Source organism: Temnothorax nylanderi, unplaced genomic scaffold, assembly GCF_030848795.1.
Source record: "Temnothorax nylanderi isolate EJ_2023f unplaced genomic scaffold, tnyl_v1.0 TNYL_tig0220_pilon, whole genome shotgun sequence".
Lineage (NCBI taxonomy): Eukaryota > Metazoa > Arthropoda > Insecta > Hymenoptera > Formicidae > Temnothorax > Temnothorax nylanderi.
In genome coordinates, this window is record NW_027249282.1 from 37,586 (window position 1) to 60,341 (window position 22,756).

A 22,756-nucleotide genomic window follows, 5' to 3' on the forward strand; every position below is an offset into this window, starting at 1 on the left:
TATATATATATATATATATATATATATATATATATATATATATAAACAAATGTCCTGACTGACTGACTGACTCATCAACGCCCAGCCCGAACCTCTAAACCTAGGAACATGAAATTTGGAAAGTATATTCCTTCTATGACGTAAGCACCCACTAAAAAGAGATTTTTAGGAATTTGATCCCTAACGGGATGAAAAGGGGTAAAATGTGTTTTCACAAATTCCTCGACGGACAACGCCGGACAGCTTAAGCTAGTATCAAATAAAGCTAATTCATTTTCAATTTATAATTTTCAATATTTATGATAGAAAATTACGTATCTTTGAACATTTTAAATATATTTAATATTTTGAAAATATCTATCTTTAAGAATATTCTTCAAGATTTAATTCGGCAAAGATTAAAATTTATTTAATTTTAAATTCAATGTATAAGCGAATTATATATAATTAAACATGTTTTATAATCAAATTTTTTAAGAGAAACATTTCCTTAAATTAATCGTCCAAACGATACAAAATCTGTTCCAATCCGTATCTTTAATGCTAGTTAGAGAGTTTAATACTGCACCGTTAGCATCGATTCCCGATCGGCGGAGCCGTTCTGCGGCTCGTTAAGACGACCGAAGTCGGCTTTTGCCTCGGATCTCCGAAGCATATACCCAGATAATTAATGGCATCGTGCAGCGGTGATAGGCGGACTACGCGAGCGGACTGCGTCTCGCGCCTGCCACGGTCAAGACAGGTGCCACGGGGATCGGGCCGGTTCCGCGATCGCAGGGTTTGTACGTCGAATGAATAATGCGAGTGCACTTGCATCCCGGCGTCCGATCGTACCTACGTAGAAAGGAAGGTGAAGTCACCAGGGCGCACCTCGCGCACCGCCTCGGTATTAACCGCTTATATCGTTCGCCTGTGCTAGTGCACAAGTATGCATGACGCGATAGGTACGCACATGCACACGCTCTCGCGTGTCGAGGATTAAGGAAGAACGAGAGCTGCGTGCAGAGACAAAAAAAAAAGAAAAAGAAGAGAGAGAGAGAGAGAGAGAGAGAGAGAGAGAGAGAGAGAGAGAGAGAGAGAGAGAGAGCCTCTCGTGGGTATAAACTTCAATATGCCGAAACGCAGAGAGCGAGGAAAAGCTCGCATTCATTGCCCATCGGACTGCTTCCTAACATCCCCGGTCTCATTCACGAGCAGCAGAACGTGGTTTGCAGTAAATTAACATTAGACGGAGACGGGAGGTACCTGTATATATTCGCGGGACATATGTGAAACATGTATTTGCGAGCAGACATTCATTCGAAAGTCGGTTAGCGAAATCTGGATAAGAATGATCAGATAAAACACGTTATTTTCGAAATGATCTGGTTATTGATATATATATATATATATATACACACAACCATACAAAGTCAATAACTATACAAACCATCTGCAGTCGTTAATCAAGACGTTTTGAACCACTTCAATTCAGGCTGCCGCCTGTAAATCATACAAGTTTTAAAAGTTTATCGGAGTATCGCAAATTTCTTTTGACTGTGTATTTACTCCGAATAAGCAGCTCTCTCGAGATATCCGCAAAAAATTCGATGCCAATTATGCGGATTTACCAATAATTGATATTATTTTGATATAAACTCGTCTTTTTAATAACAGGAGTATAAATTAACAAAATGCAAGTATCTTTGTACACAAACATTTTTGAATATTTACTTGAAATCTAATTGATTGTTCTCGATATTCTATTTTTAAATTATTATTAATTTGAAAGCAATAAATTCCTTTATCGAATATAATAGCTATGTAAAAAATATAACAAGCAACAATATCCTTTTCACGATAGATAAATGATTTCATGCATGTTATTTGCATATATGTATGTTATACTTTTAATGAATGTCAAATAAGAGCGAATTTGAAACGATTGCAGCTGTTATGACAAATATTCTGTCACCGTGTATCCACCAATTGACTTAATGATCCAAGTGAATCTATTCTCGATGCAGGACCTAAGTGCACACACGAGATAACATATTGGATGTTCACACGGTTAACAAGCATCTGAGCAAACAGCCTCCAACACAGCCTTGACAAAGCAACTGTGACCCTTGCAACTGGGCAACTTCACTATTTGGAAAATTTATCGTGAAAGATCAAAATACTATTAACTTCTCTGTATCGTTTTTTTCTCGCATAAAATAATAAAATAATAAAACATAAAATATACATTCGGTAAAAAGAGATTATCAACATCAGCGCGAAGCGTCACAACTCATAATGCGTGTAAATAATTCATATAAATATCTATTTTTTAACTATTGTAAAAAACAAAGATCGAATAGTTATCCTGTTATTGCGATCTTTATATAGAAATCTATTTGTATTTGTATTTTTAACTTTAAAACATATTTGATAAATATATTTTAATAAACTAAGTATAGGCTCTCCTGAATAAAACAATATTTATATGTATAAAATATATTTTGTAACAACAATATATGTATATACGTGGCAATGCTTAACAATGTCTATTAAATGTATAAGGCCCAGTTTCACAAGTGTCGGTTAACTTTTAATCTTAGATTAACTCACTCTTCGTCTCCTTCTAACGTCCCCCTTAGAAAGAGACGAAGAGTGAGTTAATCTAAGGTTAAAAGTTAACCGACACTTGTGAAACTGAGCCTAAGTATTATTGATGTTTACTGTCGAAGATACATTGAATCTCGAATGCATATATGCGTACAATGTTTATATAGTTTACAGGTAGATCATTAGAATATACAATTGCCCTTCATTATAGTTTCTCTTATCCCTATCAGTATCAAGTATCTTATATGACGATTTATTATTAATAACAATTAGAAAGATATCGATCTTATTAAGAAATCTTTGTTTTGTGAATTATATCAATTCTAAAGATAGTTTGAGACAATTGAGATATGACTCTCTTGGAGGTTTCACATAATATTTGGACGATAAAAATATTGATTTAGTATATCGATAACACTTGTGTCTATACTCGATAGATCATACCTCAGAATAGAAACGTATATATACGTGAATATGTGAATAATAATGATTGAAATATCACCAACGCGTCTAATTAAAGATTTAATTAAAATAATTATCGATTACACACTGTACAGGGATTATCAGTCAATTTGCTCATGTGCTATCATATATTTCTAGTCGCTTTAAATTTAATTTATGATAATAAATTAATTTACTTTTTATTATTAAATATTAATATTTTCTTCGTCAGTAAAATAATATAAAATTACTCGTAATGAAATTGTAAAGTAATTAAGAAAAAAATATGATAATTTCGCGATAATTTCATTAGTGCGTTTTGTATGAATTTCATCAGAAACTGTGTTGCTCGTTTTTTATTCTAATAATTAAAGATAATAAGAAAGGTTTGTCTGAACGTGTTGTGACGAAGTAGTATTGATCGGAATGATTTTCGCGGAACGTATCTTTCCAGTGGGCCTATTCTGTAACTCTTAACGACAGTTTCGTTATCGTTATATTGTCATTGCGCAGCTTCTTTACCATGTATAATATCTGCGCAACGCAAATATAACGATAACGAAACTGTCGTTAAGAGTTACAGAATAGGCCCACAGAACAAGGTACACCAGAGATGTAATCATAATAAGCCGAGCGATATACGATTATTGCGTCTATTTAAGCGCCGATCACTTGTTTTACCGGCATACCTCGAGTTACCTTTCTACTAGCGATACAGAGCGATTTTCGAGTGCGAAATAAGCCAAAATGTCGGCGTACAAATACATAGCCGGTTTGGTCTTTCTGGTCACCGTTCTGTTAACCATCAACACCGTACCCGCTAATGGATCTATCGATTCATATGCTCCCGCCAACCAAGCATCACATCATCTGATTGTCGGCTACAGGATACCCGGCGACAGACGCGTCCTCAAACAGAGCATCATCAAGAATTCTAGCTGGATGAAAGTCCAGGTTATTCAGAAGACCTTCAATGTTTCGAGGGGGGAACGTATCACTATGGTTAAAGCATTGGACCAGAAGACGAATGGAAACGGTGCGTACGCTAGTATTCTACGAGGTGGACCCGGACACAACTACGTCACCATAAAGTTCCAGAGTCAGAAGGGTCACAGCATTAACTTCGTTCTTCAGCTTTATGCACGGACTTAATTAACCACAGTGGAAGCAGTTCTTACGACTGGTATGATGATTTCTGGATGCAATTAGGATGAAGAAGTAAAATAATTTTAAAAGCTACATCAACCTAGTACACTGAGAGAACAGTATATTAATAGTTAATATACATGCTTTGTCGTTAATGTAAGAATTTTTTATGTCCGTCCCTAATAAATATTTCTTCATAATTAATATATGCTATATTGCGTATCACTGAATATAACTACATTTATCAGTATAAAAATAATATTACTGCATACCGACAACAACAGTGACTACTGCATTGATTACTGCAACATTGACTTTCTTTGTCATAAATAAATGTATGTTTGCGTAAAATATTTTATCAATTTCGACAAATAAAATAATTTATTTGAGATTATTGATTATACTTATATTAATAATTAATATAAATTTGTTAATTACAAAGACATTACATTTAATATACATACAATTTCATATAAATTGATGGTATTTTTACTATACAGTTACGTATATTATTATTAAATATTACGAATTTACATTGACATTTGTATATTTCTGACAAAGATATCAAGTCTAAACTCATGGTATATTAATAATTAAAAAAGTATTTCTCTCAGTGTACGTTCTGATCTATTTATTATTGCAACAATTGTCACCATAGCTGCTAAAAGAAGACATGTCACTGAATATTCCTGTTATTCACCTTAATTGTTTGATATCTTGCATATATATCCAATAAATCAACGTAATTGATGTAATTGTGTTTTTCTTAAAAATTTTCAAGTACATATACTTATAAGCTCGCAATATAGAACATAAACTATTTATAATAAATTTTAATAACGCGTGCAGTGTATCAAACTAATAACATTCTATAAAATGTACAACTTATCATGTTCCTCTATTTATGAGTCAAATAAATACGCCCCTTTCACGCATTTAATTATATCTTTTAATTGTATTCTTTAATTTAGTATTATTAAGTATTATTATAACAACTAATTACTAATTAAATAATTAATTGCTAATTATTTTGCTAATTATATTCCTGTCGTCTTCAACTCGAATATTGCAATACGAGGTAAGAGGAATAAGTGTGACGGTACACATCAAGATCAATTGTAAAGATTGCAACACTACGTATATTGGGCAAACAAAAAGACATTCACACACATATAGGGTTATATATACTTTCATATGAATTTTATATGGATCCATATATGAGTGCATATATGATCTATAGTTATATTTGGAATTATATATATCCATATATAATCATATATGGACCCATATATAATCATATATATTTATATATAATTATATATAATTATATATAATCTTTTTTTCCCGGGAAGCGAATAAGCATTCTGTAGTGAGTGAGCATCGAACATCCTTTGGGGATGATTGTGATTGGGAAAAGCCAAAAATAATACATAAAGAGAGACAGATTAGAAAGAGGGAATTAGCGGAGACGTTTTTTATTAAGAAATTTGATGACACCATTAACTTACAAAAAGACACGGAGAATCTTAACGCTCTCTACAAACATATTATAAAAGAAACATAATTTCCTTTCCTTCTTCTCTGTTTCCCTCTCTACGCCCTAGCTTTTATTATTGACGACACTGGTTTGTTTTTATTGCTCTCTCTCTCTCTCTCTCTCTCTCTCTCTCTCTCTCTCTCTCTCTCTCTCTCCTCTCTCTCTCTCTCTCTCCTCTCTCTCTCTCTCTCTCTCTCTCTCTCTCTCTCTCTCTCTTCTCTCTCTCTCTCTCTCCTCTCTCTCTCTCCTCTCTCTCTCTTGTCCGGTTTATCAGTTTAAATTTTACCACCGCACGGCTCTGACATGTCCTTCAAAAATTGAAGCACGCAATAATAAGTATAAATCTATAAATAAGTATATAAATCAAAAGCTTACATATTTGTGCGTTAAAATTACAGAGGTAAAATACATGTTAAACGGCATCTTCGTTAAAACATATTTGATAAATATATTTTAATAAACTAAGTATTGGCTCTCCTGAATAAAACAAATAGGGAATAGTGAGAGAGGCATTCGGAGCCACGCGCGGTAATTATTGCGCAATCAATATATAGTCAATAAGATAAAATATATTAGTCAATACATATTCGTACGAATTTTATCTTATTGACTATATATTGATTGCGCGATAATTATTGCGCGTGGCTCCGATTGCCTCTCTCACTATTCTCTATTCTATTAAATATATTTTATATGTGTAAAATATATTTTGTAACAACAATATTTGTATATACGTGGAAATGCTTAACAGTGGCTATTAAATGTATAAATATTATTGATGTTTATTGTCGAAGATACATTGAATCTCGAATGCATATGTACGTACAATGTTTATATAGTTTACAGGTAGATCATATTAGAATATACAATTGCTCTTCATTATAGTTTCTCTTATCGCTATTATGAAATCAGTATCAAGTATCTTATATGACAATTTATTATTAATAACAATTATCAATAACATTTAGAAAGATATCGATCTTATTAAGAAATCTTTGTTTTGTGAATTATATCAATTCCAAAGATAGTTTGAGACAATTGAGATATGACTCTCTTGGAGGTTTCATAATATTTGGACGATAAAAATATTGATTTAGTATATCGATAACACTTGTGTCTATACTCAATAAATCATACCTCAGAATAGAAACGTACATACTTATACGTGAATATGTGAATAATAATGATTGCAATATCTCCAACGCGTCAAATTAAAGATTTAATTAAAATAATTATCGATTATACAATGTACAGGGAATACCGGTCAATTTGCGCATGTGCTATCATATATTTCTAGTCGCTTTAAATTTAATTTATGATAATAAATTAATTTACTTTTTATTATTAAATATTAATATTTTCTTCATCAGTATTACAAAGCGCAATAATGAAATTATCGCGAAATTATCATATTTTTTTCTTAATTACTTTACAATTTCATTACGAGTAAATTTATAAAATGATATAAAATTATTCGTAATGAAATTGTAAAGCAATTAAGGAGGTTCAATCGTTACTTGTGAGTCAAAAATGCGACTGAAATAAATGTCATTACAGCGATCCCGAATTATATGCAATATTAGTATAATGAATTGTGGATGCTACTTACGTGCTATATTCTTCGTCAATTATTAGTGTATAGAATATTAACAAACATATACTGGGGTATGAGAGCGTCAACGACTCGGGAATCGCTCATTCTACGCTGGGACCTGACTTTGTGACGATAAAGCCTTCAATCCACACGGTAAAGTCCGATTTTTAAAGTCTTTACACAATCCTTGATGTTTCATCTATCAAATGCTCATATAAAAAATAAGGCTCTACGATGGCTTTCGAGTATAGAAAGCTTATTGACACAAAGTGACAGGTTCTAACCTATAATGTTGGCCAAATAAGCAATTCCCGAGTCGTTGACGCTCTCATACCCCGACATATATTTATTACATACCGACATACATAAACACTTTACGCAAATAATCGCAAAACTTGAGCAATATTGACCGTATAGTTTTTTTGTAATATTATTCAGAAGTTGATCACTTTTAGCCTATACCCTTATGGAGAAAGTCTCTCCGAGGTAGATTATCACTGGTTTAGTACACACTTAGTTATCTTAGGACTTTGAAAAACTAGCATTTGATAGATGAAACATCAAGGATTGTGTAAAGACTTTAAAAATCGGACTTTACCGTGTGGATTGAAGGCTTTATCGTCACAAAGTTCAGGTCGCAGCGTAGAATAAGCGATTCCCGAGTCGTTGACGCTCTCATACCCCAGTATATGTTTGTTAATATTCTATACACTAATAATTGACGAAGAATATAGCACGTAAGTAGCATCCACAATTCATTATACTAATATTGCATATAATTCGGGATCGCTGTAATGACATTTATTTCAGTCGCATTTTTTACTCACAAGTAACGATCGAACCTCCTTAAGAAAAAAATATGAGCGATAATTTCATTAGCGCGCTTTGTATGAATTTCATCAGAAATTGTGTTGCTCGTTTTTTATTCTAATAATTAGAGATAATAAGAAAGGTTTGTCTGAACGTGTTGTGACGAAGTCGTATTGATCGGAACGTTCCTTTCGCGAAACTTTCCAGACCAAGGTGGCATAGAGATGTAATCATGATAAGCCGAGCGATAAGCGATTATTGCGTGTTAAATATAGTGTATTTAAGTGCCGATCACTCGTTATACCGGCACATCTCGAGTTACCTTTTTACTAGCAATACAGCGCGGTTTTCGAGTGCGAAATAAGCCAAAATGTCGGCGTACAAGTACATAGTCGGTTTGGCTTTTCTGGTCACCGTTCTGTTGACCATCAACACCGTACCCGCTAATGGATCTATCGATTCCAAATCAAATCATCTGATTGTCGGCTCCAGGGTGCCCGGCGACAGACTCGCCCTCCTGCAGAGAATCGAAAAAAATCGTAGCTGGGGAGAGGTTCAGGTTATTCAGAAGACCTTCAATGTCTCGAGGTGGGGACGTATCACTATGATTGAAGCACTGGACCAGACGCCGTATGGCGCGTACGTTAGTATTCTGAGCGGTGGACTTGGACACAACTACGTCACCCTGAAGTTCCAGAGTCAGAGGGGTCAAAGCATTAAGTACCTCCTTCAGCTTTTTGCACGGTCTTATTAACCATAGTGGAAGCAATTCTTACGACTAGTATGATGATTCCTAGATGCAATTAGGATGAAGAAGTAAAATAATTTGAAAAGCTACATCAACCTAGTATGTTCTGACTTATTTATTATTGCAACAACTGTCATCATTGCTGCTAAAAGAAGACATGTCACTGAATATTCTTGTTACTCACTTTAATTGTTTGATATCTTGTATATATCACCAATAAATCAACGTAATTGATGTAATTGTGTGTTTTTTTTTAAATTCTCAAGTACATATACTTATAAACTCGCAATATAGAACATAAACTATTTGTAATAAATTTTAATAACGCGTGCAGGGTATCAAACTAATAACATTCTATAAAATGTACAACTTATCGTTCATGTTCCTCTATTTATGAGTCAAATAAATACACCCTTTTCAGGCATTTAATTATATCTTCTAATTGTATTCTCTAATTTCTAACTATTATTATAACAACTAATTACTAATTAAATAATTAATTGCTAATTATTTTGCTAATTATATTCCTGTCGTCTTCAACTCGAATATTGCAATACGAGGTAAGAGGAATAAGTGTGACGGTACACAAGATCAATTGTAAAGATTGCAATGCTACGTATATTGGGCAGACAAAAAAACATTTGTGCACACGTCTCAAAGAACACCAGAGCGATATCAGAAAACAGGCGAATAAGCATTCTGTAGTGAGTGAGCATCGAACATTCTTTGGGGATGATTTTGATTGGGAAAAGCCAGAAATAATACATAAAGCGAGACAGATTAGAAAGAGGGAATTAGCGGAGACATTTATTATTAAGAAATTTGATGACACCATTAACTTACAAAAAAACACGAAGAATCTTAACGCTCTCTACGAACATATTATAAAAGAAACATAATTTCCTTTCCTTCTTCTCTGTTTCCCTCTCTACGCCCTAGCTTGACACGTCCTTCGACATAAACGACTAACGAAAATGCCGTTAAACATGTATTTTACCTCTCTGATTTTAACGCACAAATATGTAAGCTTTTGATTTATATACTTATTTATGGATTTATACTTATTGTTGCGTGCTTCAATTTTTGATGTTTAGTTTTTAGATTCGGCGTAGTTTGGGCATTATGTCTAATTGATTAATATTTGTGAGTTGTTCTATACGCTTGAAAAGGACCGAAATGTGCGGTCGAAACGTAGCGTTTTGTGATTAATAAAATTTGCCAGTTGGGTCGATCATAATACCTTTGCAAATTGTTAATTATTCACTGGCGATTCAAGTTCTCTGTTTTTGTATTTAAAATACTATTAACTTCTCTGTATCTTTTTTTCTCGCATAGAATAATAAAACATAAAATATACATTCGTTAGAAAAAGATTATCATCAGCGCGAAGCGTCACAACTCATAATGCGTGTAAATAATTCATATAAATATCTATTTTTTAACTGTTGTAAAAAATAAAAATCGAATAGTTAACAATTATTGCGATCTTTATATAGAAATCTAGTTGTATTTGTATTTTTAACTTTAAAACATATTTGATAAATATATTTTAATAAACTAAGTATAGGCTCTCCTGAATAAAACAAATAGGGAATAGTGAGAGAGGCAATCGGAGCCACGCACGGTAATTATTGCGCAATCAATATATAGTCAATAAGATAAAATATATTAGTCAATACATATTCGTACGAATTTTATCTTATTGACTATATATTGATTGCGCAATAATTACCGCGCGTGGCTCCGATTGCCTATCTCACTATTCTCTTTTAAATATATTTTATATGTGCAATAATCTATGTAACAACAATATATGTATATACGTGGCAATGCTTAACAATGGCTATTAAATGTATAAGTATTATTGATGTTTACTGTCGAAGATACATTTAATCTCGAATGCATGTATGCATTCGCATGCTGCATGTACAATTTTTATATAGTTTACAGGTAAATCATTAGAATATATATATATATATATATATATATATATATATATATGCCCTTTATTATAGTTTCTCTTATCCCTATTATGAAATCAATATCAAGTATCTTATATGACGATTTATTATTAATAACAATTATCAATAACATTTAGAAAGATATCGATCTTATTAAGAAATCTTTGTTTTGTGAATTATATCAAATCTAAACATAGTTTGAGACAATTGAGATATGACTCTCTTGGAGGTTTCATAATATTTGGACGATAAAAATATTGATTTAGTATATCGATAACACTTGTGTCTATACTCAATAAATCATACCTCAGAATATAAACGTATATATACGTGAATATGTGAATAATAATGATTGCAATATCTCCAACGCGTCTAATTAAAGATTTAATTAAAATAATTATCGATTACACACTGTACAGGGAATACCGGTCAATTTGCGCATGTGGCATCATATATTTCTAGTCGCTTTAAATTTAATTTATGATAATAAATTAATTTACTTTTTATTATTAAATATTAATATTTTCTTCATCAGTATTACAAAGCGCACTAATGAAATTATCGCGAAATTATCATATTTTTTTCTTAATTACTTTACAATTTCATTACGAGTAATTTTATATCGTTTTATAAAATATATAAAATTACTCGTAAGGAAATTGTAAAGGAATTAAGAGAAAAATATGAGCGATAATTTCATTAGTGCGCTTTGTATGAATTTTATCAGAAATTGTGTTGCTCGTTTTTTATTCTAATAATTAGAGATAATAAGAAAGGTTTGTCTGAACGTGTTGTGACGAAGTCGTATTGATCGGAATGACTCTTTCGCGAAACTTTCCAGAACAAGGTGGCACAGAGATGTAATCATGATAAGTCGAGCGATAAGCGTTTATTGCGTGTTAAATATAGTGTATTTAAGTGCCGATCACTCGTTATACCGGCACATCTCGAGTTACCTTTCTACTAGCGATACAGCGCGGTTTTCGAGTGCGAAATAAGTCAAAATGTCGGCATACAAGTACATAGCCGGTTTGGCCTTTCTGGTCACCGTTCTGTTGACCATCAATACCGTACCCGCTAATGGATCTATCGATTCCTATGCCAACAGGTCATACAGATCACATAGTCTGATTGTCGGCTCCAGGGTGCCCGGCGACAGACTCGTCCTCCTGGAGAGAATCGTCGAAGATTCTAGCTCGGGAAAGGTTCAGGTTATTGAGAAGACCTTCAATGTCTCAAGGTGGGAACGTATCACTATGATTGAAGCATTGGACCAGACGACGAATGGCGCGTACGTTAGTATTCTGAGAGGTGGACTCGAACACAACTACGTCACCATACAGTTCAAGAGTCAGAGGAATCATAGCATTAAGTTCCTCTTTCAGCTTTTTGCACGGCCCTATTAACTACAGTGGAAGCAGTTCTTATGACAGGTATGATGATTCCTGGATGCAATTAGGATAAAGAAGTAAAATAATTTTAAAAGCTACATCAACCTAGTATGTTCTGACTTATTTATTATTGCAACAACTGTTATCATTGCTGCTAAAAGAAGACACGTCACTGAATATTCCTGTTATTCACTTTAATTGTTTGATATCTTGTATATATCACCAATAAATCAACGTAATTTATGTAATTGTGTGTTTTTCTTAAAAATTCTCAAGTACATATACTTATAAACTCGCAATATAGAACATAAACTATTTATAATAAATTTTAATAACGCGTGCAGTGTATCAAACTATTAACATTCTATAATATGTACAACTTATCGTTCATGTTCCTCCATTTATGAGTCAAATAAATACGTATTTGTAACAACAATATACGTATATACGTGGAAATGCTTAACAATGGCTATTAAATGTATAAATATTATTGATGTTTACTGTCGAAGATACATTGAATCTCGAATGCATGTATGCGTACAATGTTTATATAGTTTACAGGTAGATCATTAGAATATATAAATGCCCTTCATTATAGTTTCTCTTATCCCTATTATGAAATCAGTATCAAGTATCTTATATGACGATTCATTATTAATAACAATTATCAATAACATTTAGAAAGATATTGATCTTATTAAGAAATCTTGTTCTGTGAATTATATCAATTCCAAAGATAGCCTGAGACAATTGAGATATGACTCTCTTGGAGGTTTTATAATATTTGGACGATAAAAATATTGATTTAGTATATCATCGATAACACTTGTGTCTACTCGATGAATCATACCTCAGAATAAAAAAGGATATATACGTGAATTTGTGAATAATAATGATTGCAATATCTCCAACGCGTCTAATTAAAGATTTAATTAAAATAATTATCGATTACACAGGGAATACCGGTCAATTTGCGCATGTTGCATCATATATTTCTAGTCGCTTTGAATTTAATTTATGATAATAAATTTATTTTTTATTATTAAATATTAATATTGTCTCTATCAGTAAAATGATATAAAATTACTCGTAATGAAATTGTGAAGTAATTAAGAAAAAAATATGAGTGATAATTTCATTAGTGCGCTTTGTATGAATTTCATCAGAAATTGTGTTGCTCGTTTTTTATTTTAATAATTAGAGATAATAAGAAAGGTTTGTCTGAACTTGTTGTGACGAAGTCGTATTGATCGGAATGACTCTTTCGCGGAACGTATCTTTCCAGAACAAGGTAGCACACCAGAGATGTAATCATGATAAGCCGAGCGATAAGCGATTATTGCGTGTATTTAAGCGCCGATCACTCGTTATACCGGCACACCTCGAGTTACCTTTCTACTAGCGATACAGCGCGGTTTTCGAGTGCGAAATAAGCCAAAATGTCGGCGTACAAGTACATAGCCGGTTTGGCTTTTCTGGTCACCGTTCTGTTGACCATCAACACCGTACCCGCTAATGGATCTATCGATTCCTATGCTCCCGCCAACAAGTCACATCATCTGATTGTCGGCTACAGGATGCCCGGCGACAGACTCGTCCTCAAGGAGAGAATCATCAAAAATTCTAGCTGGATGAAGGTTGTGGTTGTTGAAAAGACCTTCAATGTCTCGAGGTGGGAACGCATCACTATGGTTGAAGCATTGGACCAGAAGACGAATGGAAACGGCGCGTACGCTACTGTTCTGAGAGGTGGACCCGGACACAACAACGTCACCATGAAGTTCAAGAGTCAGAGAGGTCACAGCATTAACTTCGTCCTTCAGCTTTATTCACGGCCTTAATTAACCACACTGGAAGCAGTTCTTACGACTGGTATGATGATTCCTGGATGCAATTAGGACGAAGAAGTAAAATAATTTTAAAAGCTACATCAACCTAGTATGTTCTGACCTATTTATTAATGCAACAACTGTCACCATTACTGCTAACAGAAGACATGTCACTGAATATTCCTGTTATTCACTTTAATTGTTTGATATTTTGTATATATCACCAATAAATCAACGTAATTGATGTAAATGTGTGTTTTTCTTATACATATACTTATAAATTCGCAATATAGAACATAAACTATTTATAATAAATTTTAATAACGTATGTAGTATATATCAAACTAATAACATTCTATAAAATGTACAACTTATCGTTCATGTTCCTCTATTTATGAGTCAAATAAATACGCCCCTTTCACGCATTTAATTATATCTTCTAATTGTATTCTTTAATTTCTAACTATTATTATAACAACTAATTACTAATTAAATAATTAATTGCTAATTATTTTGCTAATTATATTCCTGTCGTCTTCAACTCGAATATTGCGATACGAGGTAAGAGGAATAAGTGTGACGGTACACAAGATCAATTGTAAAGATTGCAATGCTACGTATATTGGGCAGACAAAAAGACATTTGTGCACACGTCTCAAAGAACACCAGAGCGATATCAGAAGAGATTATCATCAGCGCAAAGCGTCACAACTCATAATGCGTGTGAATAATTTATATAAATATTTATTTTTTAACTGTTGTAAAAAACAAAGGTCGAATAGTTATTCTGTTATTGCGATTTTTATATAGAAATCTATTTGTATTTGTATTTTTAACTTTAAAACATATTTGATAAATATATTTTATATGTATAAAATATATTTTGTAACAACAATATTTGTATATATACGTGGAAATGCTTAACAATGGCTATTAAATGTATAAATATTATTGATGTTTACTGTCGAAAATATACTGAATCTCGAATGCATGTATGCGTACAATGTTTATATAGTTTACAGATAGATCATTAGAATATATAAATGCCCTTCATTATAGTTTCTCTTATCCCTATTATGAAATCAGTATCAAGTATCTTATATGACGATTCATTATTAATAACAATTATCAATAACATTTAGAAAGATATCAATCTTATTAAGAAATCTTGTTCTGTGAATTATATCAATTCCAAAGATATAGCCTGAGACAATTGAGATATGACTCTCTTGGAGGTTTTATAATATTTGGACGATAAAAATATTGATTTAGTATATCGATAACACTTGTGTCTACTCGATGAATCATACCTCAGAATAGAAACGTATATATACGTGAATATGTGAATAATAATGATTGCAATATCTCCAACGCGTCTAATTAAAAATTTAATTAAAATAATTATCGATTACACACTGTACAGGGAATACTGGTCAATAATAATAAGAAAAATAGGACCGTTACGATATACAATCAAATTAGAATCAAAAGCCATACGATCCAAGCTTAGGTCTTTGACAGCCGTATATTAGGACACTGGTCAATTTGCGCATGTGCTATCATATATTTCTAGTCGCTTTGAATTTAATTTATGATAATAAATTAATTTACTATTTATTATCACTGACGCGCGCGCTATTTATTTTTAATATTTTACTGTTACTATTATACTATTAACCACACAACTGTCAAAATATGCCATGACAGCCGCTCATGAAGTAAGCGCAACAAGAGAACCAATCGGCATCGCGGAAATGCGACAATATTTCGATAGATTCGAGTATCGATGACATGCCCTTCTTAAAAGAAGAAAATATTAATATTTTCTCCATCAAGAAAAAGGATATAAAATTACTCGTAATAAAATTGTAAAGTAATTAAGAAAAAAATATGAGCGATAATTTCGTTAGTGCGCTTTGTATGAATTTCATCAGAAATTGTGTTGCTTGTTTTTTATTCTAATAATTAGAGATAATAAGAAAGGTCCCAGGTAGCACATATTAGTTTCATATACGTTTTTTGAATACATAGTTTTATAACCGTAAAGAACCATTAAGAAACGTTTGAACAAAAATGTTTTTGAAACCATGATTTAAGAAACGTATTTTTTACGTTTCTACAGTTAACAAAAATACCTATTTGTTAAATTTTTCCTTTCAAAATTATAATTTGCTTTATCTATATATATGATAGCTTTAATAGCCTTTTTTGAAACATTTAAATTTATATTGCACTAATTATTATTGCACAAAATAAATCATTTTATCCACGCACATATATTCACTTATTTAGTTAAATTAATTTTGTCCTACCGGTCTTAATCTATTTGTCATCGAACAAATCTGAGCTTAGAAAACTTCCAACAGTTGCAAAATAAACGTTCTGCTGAACTTGGTCATTGAAAGAACATTTATACGTGTGTTCCGTTTTGAAGAACTTTCTGAACTGATGCACATCAGTAATGCAATTAAGTTAGAGTGAGACAAGTATATTTTGTTTCACTTTAACTTATTGCACGAATGTGCACCAGTTCAGGAATTTCTTCGAAAAAGAATAGACGTCATAGATGGTATATGCATAAAGCTTCTAGAACATTCTCACGCATGTCTCAAAGACGTCATAAACACGTTCAAAAGACGTGAAAAGTAGGAATTTTAAATCTCTTTATCTAAAATGTCTTTATCATTAAAACAAAACGTTTCTATAATAGTTTTTTAAACGTTATTTTATCGGAAAAGGGACGTTCCATCGAACGTTTTTCGAATGAACATTTTTACTCATGAGAAACGTTTCTAGAAATCGGTTATAAAAAGTTTCGAAAAAACGCTTATAAAACATTTCTGAAACGTGTATGTGCTACCTGGGGTTTGTTTGAAAGTGTTTGTGACGAAGTCGTATTAATCGGAATGACTCTTTCGCGGAACGTATCTTTCCAGAACAAGGTATCTTTCACACTAGAGATGTAATCATGATAAGCCGAGCGATAAGCGATTATTGCGTGTATTTAAGCGCCGATCACTCATTATACCGGCACACCTCGAGTTACCTTTCTACTAGCGATACAGCGCGGTTTTCGAGTGCGAAATAAGCCAAAATGTCGGCGTACAAGTACATAGCCGGTTTGGCCTTTCTGATCACCGTTCTGTTGACCATCAACACCGTACCCGCTAATGGATCTATCGATTCCTATGCTCCCGCCTACCAGGCATCACATCATCTGATTGTCGGCTTCAGGATGCCCGGCGACAGACTCGTCCTCAAAGAGAACATCGTCAAGAATTCTGGCTGGATGCAAGTCAAGGTTATTGAGAGGACCTTCAATGTTCCGAAGGGGGAACGTATCACTATGGTTGAAGCATTGGACCAGAAGACGAATGGAAACGGCGCGTACGCTAGTATTAAGGGAGGTGGACCCGGACACAACAACGTCACCATGAAGTTCAAGAGTCAGAGGAGTCACGGCATTAACTTCGTCCTTCAGCTTTATGCACGGCCTTAATTAACCACAGTGGAAGCAGTTCTTACGCCTGGTATGATGATTCCTGGATGCAATTAGGATGAAGAAGTAAAATAATTTTTAAAAGCTACATCAACCTAGTATGTTCTGACCTATTTATTATTGCAACAACTGTCACCATTGCTGCTAAAAGAAGATATGTCACTGAATATTCTTGTTGTTCACTTTAATTGTTTGATATTTTGTATATATCACCAATAAATCAACGTAATTGATATAATTGTGTATTTTTCTTAAAAATTCTCAAGTACATATACTTATAAACTCGCAATATAGAACATAAACTATTTATAATAAATTTTAATAACGCGCGCGCAGTGTATCAAACTAATAACATTCTATAAAATGTACAACTTATCGTTCATGTTCCTCTATTTATGAGTCAAATAAATACGCCCCTTTCACGCATTTAATTATATTTTTTATAATTGTATTCTCTAATTTCTAACTATTATTATAACAACTAATTACTAATTAAGTAATTAATTGCTAATTATTTCGTTAATTATATTCCTGTCGTCTTCAACTCGAATATTGCGATACGAGGTAAGAGGAATAAGTGTGACGGTACACAAGATCAATTGTAAAGATTGCAATGCTACGTATATTGGGCAGACAAAAAGACATTTGTGCACACGTCAAGTGTTCTCAACCAGAGCGATATCAGAAAACAGGCGAATAAGTATTTTGTAGTGAGTGAGCAAAGTGAGCATCGAACATCCTTTGGGGATGATTTTGATTGGGAAAAGCTAGAAATAATAATACATAAAGAGAGACAGGTTAGAAAGAGGGAATTAGCGGAGACGTTTTTTATTAAGAAATTTGATGACACCATTAACTTACAAAAAGACACGGAGAATCTTATTGCTCTCTACGAACATATTATAAAAAAAACATAATTTCCTTTCCTTCTTCTCTGTTTCCCTTTCTATGCCCTAGCTTTTATTATTGACGACACTGGTTTGTTTTTATTGCTCTTGTCCGATTTATCAGTTTAAATTTTACCACCGCACGGCTCTGACATGTCCTTCGACATAAACGACTTCCGAAAATGCCGTTTAACATGTATTTTACCTCTGTGATTTTAACGTACAAATATGTAAGCTTTTAATTTATATACTTATTTATGGATTTATACTTATTGTTGCACTGAGGGAAAAATATTGTAGAATCAACAAAACAATTTTGTTGATTTTTCAATTTATTGATCCAATTATTTATTTTATTGAATTAAGGGCTTACATCTGAGTAGACCGCAAGAAAAAAAAGGTAAAATTCGGGAATTTTTATCTTGGAAACTATTAATTCGATTCGATCCGGGTTTTTTTTATTTAAAAGTATCCACATTGAGGCACGTTCACAAATTTTTTTAAGGGAATTCATTCCCTCGGAGCGCTGTTCTCGTGACCGGCGTAAAATGTGTTCCTCGCGGACACGATTCACGGTTCCCAGAATATCTCGAGAACGGCTGGACCGATTTGCTTCAAATTTATACACAATGTTTTACGATAGTTTTTCTCGTTGCCATCGGCAGATTTTTTTTTACTCAACTAGTTTTTTTTATCAGACTATAAAAGGTCGAAAATTTGGATCGAAAAATGAATGTGAGTTCAAACAGTCGACGTTTAAGTAAAAAAAATTTTTTTTTTATGAAATCTGCCGATGGAAACGAGAAAAGTTATCGTAAAACATTGTGTATAAATTTGAAGCAAATCGGTCCAGCCGTTCTCGAGATATTCTGGGAATCGTGAACCGTGTCCGCGAGGAACACATTTTACGCCGGCCACGAGAACAGCGCTCCGAGGGAATGAATTCCCTTAAAAAAATTTGTGAACGTGCCTCAATGTAGATACTTTTAAATAAAATAAACCCGGATCGAATCGAATTAATAGTTTCCAAGATAAAAATTCCCGAATTTTACCTTTTTTTCTTGCGGTCTACTCAGATGTAAGCCCTTAAGCTTAAGTACACGTCTATTATTTGAACAAAATGAAATAATTGAATTCTGAAAATGGTATCATACAAAATCATTTTTTTTAAGTTAATGATCAATTTTGTTAACTCAATAAAATAATTTTGTTGAACCAAGAACATTAACGTTTTTAAAAATAGTAAATTTATTCAAAGAAATATTTACTTAATGTTATATTATGTATAATTGATAGTATAAAATATTTAGTTAAAAAGAACAAATCAATATAGTCAACAAACAAAATAGTCAAAAGAACAAAAAGAACAAAATATTTTGTACACAAATATTTTGTTAAGTCAATCAAATCATCTGCTTGGCAACATACAATCTTCCGGTTTTATTAAATCAACAAAATTTTTTTTGAAAAAAATAATTATTTCTCTCAGTGTGCGTGCTTCGATTTTTGATGTTTAGTTTTTAGATTCGGCGTAGTTTGGGCATTATGTCTGACTGATTAATATTTGTGAGTTGTTTCTTACGCTTGAAAAGGACTGAAATCTGCGGTCGAAACGAAACGTTTTGTGATCAATAGAATTTGCCAGTTGGGTCGATCATAATACCTTTGCTAATTGTTAATTATTCATCGGCGATTCAAGTTCTCTGTCTTTGTTTTTAAAATACTATTAACTTCTCTGTATCTTTTTTCCCGCATAAAATAATAAAACATAAAATATACATTCGGTAAAAAGAGATTATCGTCAGCGCGAAGCGTCACAACTCATAATGCGTGTAAATAATTCATATAAATATATATTTTTTAACTGTTGTAAAAAACAAAAGTCGAATAGTTATTCTGTTATTGCGATCTTTATATAAAAATATATTTGTATTTGTATTTTTAACTTTAAAACATATTTGATAAATATATTTTATATGTATAAAATATATTTTGTAATAACAATATATGTATATATGTAGAAATGCTTAACAATGGCTATTAAATGTATAAATATTATTGATGTTTACTGTCAAAGATACATTGAATCTCGAATGCATGTATGCGTACAATGTTTATATAGTTTACAGGTAGATCATTAGAATATATAAATGCCCTTCATTATAGTTTCTCTTATCCTTATTATAAAATCAGTATCAAGTATCTTATATGACGATTCATTATTAATAACAATTATCAATAACATTTAGAAAGATATCGATCTTATTAAGAAATCTTGTTCTGTGAATTATATCAATTCCAAAGATAGCCTGAGACAATTGAGATATGACTCTCTTGGAGGTTTTATATAATATTTGGACGATAAAAATATTGATTTAGTATATCGATAACACTTGTGTTTACTCGATGAATTATACCTCAGAATAAAAACGTATATATACCTACGTGAATTTGTGAATAATAATGATTGCAATATCTCCAACGCGTCTAATTAAAGATTTAATTAAAATAATTATCGATTACACACTGTACAGGGAATACCGGTCAATTTGCGCATGTGGCATCATATATTTCTAGTCGCTTTGATTTTAATTTATGATAATAAATTAATTTACTTTTTATTATAAAATATTAATATTTTTTCCATCAGTAAAATGATATAAAATTACTCGTAATGAAATTGTGAAGTAATTAAAAAAAAAATATGAGCGATAATTTCATTAGTGCGCTTTGTATGAATTTCGTCAGAAATTGTGTTGCTCGTTTTTTATTCTAATAATTAGAGATAATAAGAAAGGTTTGTTTGAACGTGTTGTGACGAAGTCGTATTGATCGGAATGACTCTTTCGCGGAACGTATCTTTCCAGAACAAGGTGGCACACTAGAGATGTAATCATGATAAGCCGAGCGATAAGCGATTATTGCGTGTATTTAAGCGCCGATCACTCGTTATACCGGCACACCTCGAGTTACCTTTCTACTAGCGACACAGCGCGGTTTTCGAGTGCGAAATAAGCTAAAATGTCGGCGTACAAGTACATAGCCGGTTTGGCTTTTCTGGTCACCGTTCTGTTGACCATCAACACCGTACCCACTAATGGATCTATCGATTCCTATGCTCCCGCCAACAAGTCACATCATCTGAGAGTCGGCTACAGGATGCCCGGCGACAGACTCGTCCTCAAACAGAGCATCGTCAAGAATTCTAGCTGGCAGAAAGTCCAGGTTATTGAGAAGACCTTCAATGTTTCGAGGTTCGATCGTATCACTATGGTTGAAGCATTGGATCAGAAGACGAATGGAAACGGCGCATACGCTAGTATTCTGAGAGGTGGACCTGGACACAACAACGTCACCATGAAGTTCAAGAGTCAGAGGGGTCACGGCATCAACTTCGTCCTTCAGCTTTATGCACGGCCTTAATTAACCACAGTGGAAGCAGTTCTTACGACTGGTATGATGATTCCTGGATGCAATTAGGATGAAGAAGTAAAATAATTTTAAAAGCTACATCAACCTAGTATGTTCTGACCTTTTTATTATTGCAACAACTGTCACCATTGCTGCTAAAAGAAGACATGTCACTGAATATTCCTGTTATTCATTTTAATTGTTTGATATCTTGTATATATCACCAATAAATCAACGTAATTGATGTAAATGTGTGTTTTTCTTGTAAATACTTATAATGCCTGCTATATTCGCAATATAGAACATAAACTATTTATAATAAATTTTAATAACGTATGTAGTATATATCAAACTAATAACATTCTATAAAATGTACCACTTATCGTTCATGTTCTTCTATTTATGAGTCAAATAAATACGCCTTTCACGCATTTAATTATATCTTTTAATTGTATTCTTTAATTTCTGACTATTATTATAACAACTAATTACTAATTAAGTAATTAATTGCTAATTATTTGGCTAATTATATTCCTGTCGTCTTCAACTCGAATATTGCGATACGAGGTAAGAGGAATAAGTGTGACGGTACGAGCGTTAAAGAAGGAATCTGGAAGAAGTGTCGATAGTAATGCAATTAGCGCCGAAGCGAAACGCGACAGCGATTCGGAGTAAAAACGGACCGCGAAGAATCCACTCGTGGAATGCCTTTCTTGTATGCGCTAATCAAGCGCCGCGCGCTTCCCTTTAAGATTCTCGATAATTCGCCCTTTTTTTTATTTCCACTTCTTCGGAGCTCGAGGCGGTATCCTCGTTGGGCTGGAGTTCGGGGTGGTCGTCTCTAAAGAGCCGCGCGGGGGGCAACTGGCACGGGGTACAAGGAAACGGAGAGGAACATCTTCTATTTCCGAGG

General features: G+C 32.9%; 5 protein-coding genes and 1 long non-coding RNA gene across 6 annotated transcripts; all 6 read left to right on the top strand.

Annotated features, from left to right (window-relative positions):
- The first annotated feature begins 3,777 nt into the window (after positions 1 to 3,777).
- Positions 3,778 to 4,182, top strand: LOC139779314 (probable salivary secreted peptide). The gene has a single exon (XM_071717644.1). The coding sequence runs from the start codon at positions 3,778 to 3,780 to the stop codon at positions 4,180 to 4,182; it is 405 nt and encodes a 134-aa protein (XP_071573745.1).
- Positions 4,183 to 8,487: 4,305 nt separating this feature from the next.
- Positions 8,488 to 8,871, top strand: LOC139779315 (probable salivary secreted peptide). Its single transcript, XM_071717646.1, has one exon. The coding sequence runs from the start codon at positions 8,488 to 8,490 to the stop codon at positions 8,869 to 8,871; it is 384 nt and encodes a 127-aa protein (XP_071573747.1).
- Positions 8,872 to 11,612: 2,741 nt separating this feature from the next.
- Positions 11,613 to 12,465, top strand: LOC139779317 (uncharacterized). The gene is made up of 3 exons (XR_011719857.1): positions 11,613 to 11,832; positions 11,935 to 12,117; positions 12,212 to 12,465. It is a non-coding gene; the product is annotated as an uncharacterized lncRNA (long non-coding RNA).
- Positions 12,466 to 13,533: 1,068 nt separating this feature from the next.
- On the top strand, positions 13,534 to 14,296 carry LOC139779316 (probable salivary secreted peptide). Its single transcript, XM_071717647.1, has one exon. It carries the CDS (start codon positions 13,657 to 13,659, stop codon positions 14,056 to 14,058), a length of 402 nt encoding a protein of 133 aa, XP_071573748.1. The 5' UTR covers positions 13,534 to 13,656; the 3' UTR covers positions 14,059 to 14,296.
- Positions 14,297 to 17,066: 2,770 nt separating this feature from the next.
- LOC139779320 (probable salivary secreted peptide) lies at positions 17,067 to 17,783 on the top strand. The gene has a single exon (XM_071717650.1). The coding sequence runs from the start codon at positions 17,141 to 17,143 to the stop codon at positions 17,543 to 17,545; it is 405 nt and encodes a 134-aa protein (XP_071573751.1). The 5' UTR covers positions 17,067 to 17,140; the 3' UTR covers positions 17,546 to 17,783.
- A 3,591-nt stretch (positions 17,784 to 21,374) lies between these two features.
- Positions 21,375 to 22,093, top strand: LOC139779321 (probable salivary secreted peptide). Its single transcript, XM_071717651.1, has one exon. The coding sequence runs from the start codon at positions 21,454 to 21,456 to the stop codon at positions 21,853 to 21,855; it is 402 nt and encodes a 133-aa protein (XP_071573752.1). The 5' UTR covers positions 21,375 to 21,453; the 3' UTR covers positions 21,856 to 22,093.
- The last annotated feature ends 663 nt before the right edge of the window (positions 22,094 to 22,756 follow it).

Coding starts and splice junctions, on each gene's coding strand:
- LOC139779320 (XM_071717650.1), top strand. CDS start 17,141: ATGTCGGCGTACAAGTACATAGCCGGTTTGGCCTTTCTGATCACCGTT.
- LOC139779321 (XM_071717651.1), top strand. CDS start 21,454: ATGTCGGCGTACAAGTACATAGCCGGTTTGGCTTTTCTGGTCACCGTT.
- LOC139779315 (XM_071717646.1), top strand. CDS start 8,488: ATGTCGGCGTACAAGTACATAGTCGGTTTGGCTTTTCTGGTCACCGTT.
- LOC139779316 (XM_071717647.1), top strand. CDS start 13,657: ATGTCGGCGTACAAGTACATAGCCGGTTTGGCTTTTCTGGTCACCGTT.
- LOC139779314 (XM_071717644.1), top strand. CDS start 3,778: ATGTCGGCGTACAAATACATAGCCGGTTTGGTCTTTCTGGTCACCGTT.